This window comes from Lucilia cuprina, chromosome 4 (assembly GCF_022045245.1).
Source record: "Lucilia cuprina isolate Lc7/37 chromosome 4, ASM2204524v1, whole genome shotgun sequence".
Classification (NCBI taxonomy): Eukaryota; Metazoa; Arthropoda; class Insecta; order Diptera; family Calliphoridae; genus Lucilia; species Lucilia cuprina.
Window position 1 is genome coordinate 86,059,512 of NC_060952.1, and position 6,887 is coordinate 86,066,398.

Consider the following 6,887-nt stretch of genomic DNA (forward strand, 5'->3'; position numbering starts at 1 on the left):
TAGTCTATAGTCTAGTCTATAGTCTAGTCTATAGTCTAGTCTATAGTCTAGTCTATAGTCTAGTCTATAGTCTAGTCTATAGTCTAGTCTATAGTCTAGTCTATAGTCAAGTCTATAGTCTAGTCTATAGTCTAGTCTATAGTCTGGTCTATAGTCTAGCATATAGTCTAGCATATAGTCTAGTCTATAGTCTAGTCTATAGTCTAGTCTATAGTCTAGTCTATAGTCTAGTCTATAGCCTAGTCTATAGTCTAGTCTATAGTCTAGTCTATAGTCTAGTCTATAGTCTAGTCTATAGTCTAGTCTATAGTCTAGTCTATAGTCTAGTCTATAGTCTAGTCTATAGTCTAGTCTATAGTCTAGTCTATAGTCTAGTCTATAGTCTAGTCTATAGTCTAGTCTATAGTCTAGTCTATAGTCTAGTCTATAGTCTAGTCTATAGTCTAGTCTATAATCTAGTCTATAGTCTAGTCAATGGTTTAGTCTATAGTCTAGTCTATAGTCCAGTCTATAGACTATATGTGTCGTCAAAGCTTTAGTAAATTTAAATTTCTTTCACTTTATCAGCAAATTATAGTGAAAAGAACCAACACTTCCTACTCGAACGGAAGTTTTAAAATAAAAATAGCAAAAATAACAAGTGAATCCCATATAATATTTTAATACAAAGAAATTTCTCTGAAGATTAAAAATTAATGTCTTGTACAACGAACATAACCTCAAGCTGGGAAACAACATTAACAACAAAGATATTGCAAGTTTGTATTTTTCTTTTTAAGTGGTTGTTGGTATTTTGTTTTTTAAACCTCGTATTAAAATATAATTATAGTCTATGTGAAAAAATGTTCTGGAAAATTGTTTTGTACCCGAACATTTTAAATAAATAAATAAAATACGTGTGAAATCCTATTTAAATACATTACAGTGAAATTAAACCTTTTGCTAAAACCATCAATTAAATTTCTAGTTTTTCCTTTTGACATTTTTTTTGCTTTTCACTTACCTTGTGGCGGTTTCTCCTCCTCTAATTTACCCAAGTAAAAGGGTCCTTGTCTCGTTGTTATTTCATGTACAATTATTCCAAATGAATAGACATCACCTTTTTGTGTACCTTCGGGTGGACGATTACCTTCCAATCTTAAGAGTTCTGGGGCTGTCCATAATAGTTCTGTAAATAAATTATAAATGAAAGTAAATGAAGATATTAAAGGTACTATTTACGCAGGAAAGTATTTAGAGAAATTCTATTTGTTAAATTAATTTGAAATGGAAAATGTAGTTATTTGAGTATTTAAGATATTAGAATGAAATAAGGAATGGAAAATGCTCTGGTCTATAGCGTAGTCTTTGGTCTGATCTATTGTCTAGAGGTCAATTGTTTATAATCTGGTCTCGAGCCTTGAATATGGTTTGGTCTTTGTCTGTAGTGTGTTCTATAATCTGGTCTGTGGTTTCTATATGACCTGATCTAAAGTCTAGTACGTAGTCTGGACTATTGTTTGGTTTGTGGTCTATAGTCTGCACTGTGCTTTGGTCTATGGTCTCGTCTATAGATATAGATATTAATGTGTTTACTTTGGACTTTTTGATTTAAGAAATAATAATAAGAAAAATAAAAGTGATAGAAAATGACCTGGTCTATAGTGTAGTCTCTGATCTGATCCATTGTCTGGAGTATTGTTTTATCTATTCTTAATAATCCGATCTATAGTCTGAACTATGGTTTGGTCTGGTCTTTGTTCCCTACTGAAGTTTATTCTATTATCTAGGGTGTAGTCTATAGTCTTCACTAGGATTTGGGCTATAGATTGTTCTATGATCTGGATTTTGGTCTCGTCTATGTTTTGATCTATAGTTTGGCCTTTTTTTGTTTAACTATATGGTCTATAATCTGTTCTATGGTTTGATCCAATGTTGGGAGTATTGTTTGATCTATTGTTTATAATCCAGTCTATAGTCTAAAAAAAGGTTTGGTCTGGTCTTTGGTCCCTTCTAAAGTCTGTTCTATTGGTCTGTTGTCTGGATTTTGGCCTCGTCTATATTCTGGTCTACAGTTTGGCTCTTGGTGTGGTTTACCATATGGTCTACAATCTGATCTTTGGTCTGGTCTATAGTGTGCTTTGTAGTCTGGTCTATAGTTTGATAAAAAGTCTAGCCTCTGGTCTGATACATTGACGGTAGTGTTGTTTGATCTATTGTTTATAATCCGGTCTATGGTCTGAATTAAGGTTTGGAGTGCTCTTTGGTCTCTACTGAAGTCTAGGGTGTAGTCTATTCTATGGTCTATGGGGTATAGTCTGCTCTAGGATTTGGTTTATAGATAGGTCTATGGTCTGGATTCTGGTCTCGTGTATATTCTGGTCTACAGTTTGGCCTTTGGTTTGGTCTACTATATGGTCTATAATCTGTTCTATAGTTTGATAAAAACTCTAGTCTCTGGTCTGATCTATAGTTTGATATATAGCCTGAAGTATGGTTTAAAACGTTGTCTTTAAACTGGGCTAGTGTTTGCTCTATGATCTGGTGTATAGTCTGGTCTATACTCTGGTTTATTGTATAATCTATGATTTGATATACAGGCTGATCATTAGACTTAGTTTAATCTGATCTATAGTCTGTGGATTGATTTACTATATATTCTGATCTATAGTCTAGTTTATAATCTGGTATTTAGTCTAGTTAATAATCTGGTATTTATTGGTCCGTCAGTGTTTTGGTCTAAAGTCTGATCTATAATCTGGTCTATGGTGTAGTCTATGATCGGATCTATGGCGTAGTCTATGATCGGGTCTATGTTAATATTAGAAATTTTAAATATTTATAAATTCCTTTTAAACATGTTCCACTTGAATATTTACTTAAAGTCAAAATAATAGTATTTGTTTGCCAGGACCATAAGTACAGAATCAGTATTATTCGAATATGTATTTTCTTTTTCTTAAAAAAAAAACACAAACAAAAGTATTTTAAAAAGTTTTGTTTAGTTTTCCCAACACAATGCCGGCACGAGTTTTGTTTAACATAACAAAAGCCTTATAAATTGTTGATTTAATAAAAGGAAAGCAAATCGATTTTATTTTCAATTTTTATGAATAACAATAAAGCAAACTAATGTGGGTGTTCTCATACTTATTTTAAATTAAAAAAAAAAAAAAATTAAAAAAAAACTCTTAAAACTAATACTTACTACTCCAATATGCATAACTATTACAATTCTCTATATCACTGCGCTTATCATCGTTTGATTTACGCAACGTATGCAAACCAAAATCACAGATTTTCAAAACAAATCTCGAATCCACCACACAATTCGATGATTTCAAATTGCCATGCGATTTAATATCGGAATTATGTAAAAAATGCATTCCTCTAACGATATCATGCATTAACGATAACTTAAACATCCAGTCCAGCTGGAATTGATCATTCTCTAAAATATCCTGCAGCGAACCCTTCGGACAGTATTCGGTTAATATGAAACTTTTTGCCGGATCCAAACAGGCGCCATAAAATTTCACCAAATGTTCATGTTGCAAATCTTTCATGCGTTTCAGTTCCAACATAAGGGAACGTGTTAGATTTATATTACGTTCATCGATAATTTTAACAGCTGCTTTGCAGCCACGAAACAAGCCGACGGGTATGAAAATTTGACGATCACCACTTAACGAGCCCATATCATCGGACATGAGGGTCATTTGTGAGCTGTGTTTGACCAGGGAATGTAAGGAACCACGAAAACATCGGCCAGCCGAATTGTGAAATATAACATCATCGATGGAAACACGCCAAGCCATAGAATTGATTTCGGCTTCGGATTTATAATGACGATAGCCGAAAAAGAAACAAACGCTCATAATGACGACTACAGCGCCGAGTACTATGGAGAGTATGGCATAGCCGGGAAGAGCTGAAATTTAGAGAAGAAGATTTGTGTAAATTAACAATAGATATATGTGTGTCTGCTTATGGGTCTAGTCTACAGCTTAGAGCAAAAAGTCTGGACTATTGTTTGGTCTGTAAACTGTTCTACTGGTCTACTGTAAAGACTGGTCTATAAATATATAGAAAAACTGGTTTATTGTATATATAATAATCTGCTGTAATATCTGGTCTAAAGTATGGTCTATAGTCTGGTTTATAGCTTAGTCCATACACTTTAGTCTGTCGTGTAATGTAGTATATAGTAAAAGTCTGGATATTAGTCTGGTTAATAGTCTGATCTAGAGTCGGACGTGTAATGTAGTATATAGTAAAAGTCTGGATGTTAGTCTGGTTAATCGTCTGATCTAGAGTCTGGTCTACTGTCTGATCTATATTTTGCTATATATCAGGTCTATGGTCTGACTATAGTCTATAAACTTCTTAAGTTAGTCTTATGTGGACTATAGTAGCCTATATCATAGTCTTGCCATTAGTCGAATATATAGTCTGCAGTACTGACAAAAGTCTGGTCCGGTTAGATCTAATGTCTGACCTTTAGTCTATTGTAGACTATAGTGTGATATACCAAAGTCTGGCCATTAGTCGAACATATAGTCCGCAGTACTGACTTGTCTTGATTTATAATCTGCTCCAAAATCTGTTCTATAGTTTGTTCTAAAGTTTGGTCCAGGATCTGATGTGTAGTCTAGTGGTCTATAGTATAATCCATAGTCTGATCTATAATCTGGTCCAAAATCTGGTCTATAGGTTGTTCTAAAGTCTGGTCCAGTTAGATATAATGTCTGATCTATAGTCTATTGTAGACTATAGTGTGAAATACCAAAGTCTGGCCATTAGTTGCTCCAAAATCTTATCTATAGTTTGTTCTTTAAACTGGTACAGGGTCTGATGTGTAGTCTAGACTATAGTGTAGTTCATAATTTAATATTCAGTCAGACTACAATTTGGCCTATATTCTGGTCTATTGTACGTCTTTAAATCTGGTTTGTAACCTATAGTCATTTCATAATCAGGTCAATAGTCTTGTTTGTATTATGAGGTATAGTGAGGTATAGGTCTGATCTATAGTCTATAGTACGATTGGTCTTTTTTAGTCTTGCCTATATTCTGGTCTATGGCCTGAAGTGTAGTCTGATCTACAGTCATATGTATAGTCTGGTCCATATTCTATTCTACAGTCTATAGTCTTGTGTGTGATGTATAGTCTACTGTAGTGTGGTCTGTAATATGGCCTATAGTTTGTTCTATATTGTGGAGTTTAGGTCCACAATGCGATCCGTATTCTGATCTTCAAACTGTTAAATAGTCTTTTCCACATTCTGATTTGTTGTCTATAGATAAGATTGGTCTTGTTTAACCTTGTCCATAATATGGTCTATGGCCTATAGTGTAGTCTGATCTATAGTCATTTGTATAGTCTGGTCCATATTCTATTCCACAGTCTATAAGAATAAATGTGTCAAATTTTCCACATTTTTCGATACTTACAATTATCCGGACACAATGAGCCGTCATAACCACACTCTGGCCTATCTAACGGTGGATCCAATCTATTACCAGCCCAATGTATTACCTTTCCCGGTACATATTCCAATTTATTATGCTGAAAATGAGCCACTATCTCAAATCTGCCCGTCGTCGGATTCATATCCAATAAAGAATATGCTGAAATTCTATCACCATTTGCATCGATAGTCACATTACCGGTAATACCCATAAAACTACGATTCCACATGCGTCTTACCATATCGGTACCATTAATGGGTCGTGTCAATACCGAGGGATCTTCTCTTATGCTGTCATTTAAAGCATTCGCATATAGAAGAACACCATCAAAGAATGAGGTGACAAATGCCGATATTGGTTCATCATCTTGAAAAGTATAATTATATTTGGCAGCAGCAATGGCTTTAATCTGACAATGTTAACAGGATGTTATGAAGGAAATGCGTTAAAAAGGAAGAGATATAAGAAGAAAAATATTTATTAAATTGTAAACATTAAAATTTAATGTAAATTCTTTTTTGGCACATCAAAATGATGATTCAATTTTAAGATATTTATAAAATGTGATATAACGTAACAACGTCCTATGCAGAGTAGTAAAATGATGTAATCTTTTAAAAAAGTTTACTCATTGCAAAATATTACACAATTCTAATTTAATATTCAAAAAGTTACTTACTTTACTTTAGAAAAACTTTGATTCCTAATCTCTAGATACTAGATGCTCTATATGTATGTATGTGCTCATAATTCTTAAAACAAATATGTACATATGTGTGTACGTTATTTTAACGTAGCAAATATTTTAAGAATTTAACAAAATAAGATAACATTGCTAACAGTAATAAAAGCATACAAAATGTGTTTATGTGTGTGTGTTTCTTTATGTCCTGCTCATGTGTCTAAGTGAAATATTATCTTAACACATTTGTAATACAGGTTAAGAATATTAAAAAAACACATAAAGTACAGCAGAAGGTATGTTAGTCTTTTATATCTATCTCTACGTTGTCATAGTATTTAAGAAAATGTTGCTAAGGATAGGGAATAATATTTTAGCTTGATTTTAACGTATTTTTTAGAGGATTAAGTACTTTTAAGAACCATTACAAGTTGATGTTTTTTTAAAGGCAATGAGTTTGTTTTTATTTGTCTAAACAATTTTAAATGTGTTTAATTCAATAACTTGATTATTTCTAGGAAAGCTTAATAATGTTTAGTGCAAGAAAAACCATTAAACTTAATTTAGTTATAGTAAACATTTACAACCAACTTATCAATGGTTAATTGCAGTACGTTATACTGCAATCTAGTAATAGACTAGACTTTAGACTAGTCTATAGTCTAGTCTATAGTCTAGTCTATAGTTTAGTCTATAGTCTAGTCTATAGTCTAGTCTATAGTCTAGTCTATAGTCTAGTCTATAGTCTAGTCTA

General features: G+C 32.8%; 1 protein-coding gene across 1 annotated transcript in view; it reads right to left on the reverse strand.

Moving 5' to 3' along the window:
* Window positions 1-6,887, reverse strand: part of LOC111677839 (atrial natriuretic peptide receptor 1) — a 118,254-nt gene that overhangs the window by 9,592 nt on the left and 101,775 nt on the right. Inside the window, exons 5-7 of the mRNA XM_046947956.1 lie at window positions 5,434-5,866; window positions 3,188-3,910; window positions 1,004-1,168 (exon numbers count right to left, since the gene is read on the reverse strand). Coding sequence (XP_046803912.1) covers window positions 1,004-1,168; window positions 3,188-3,910; window positions 5,434-5,866 — 1,321 coding nt within the window. The remainder of the gene's footprint in view (window positions 1-1,003; window positions 1,169-3,187; window positions 3,911-5,433; window positions 5,867-6,887) is intronic.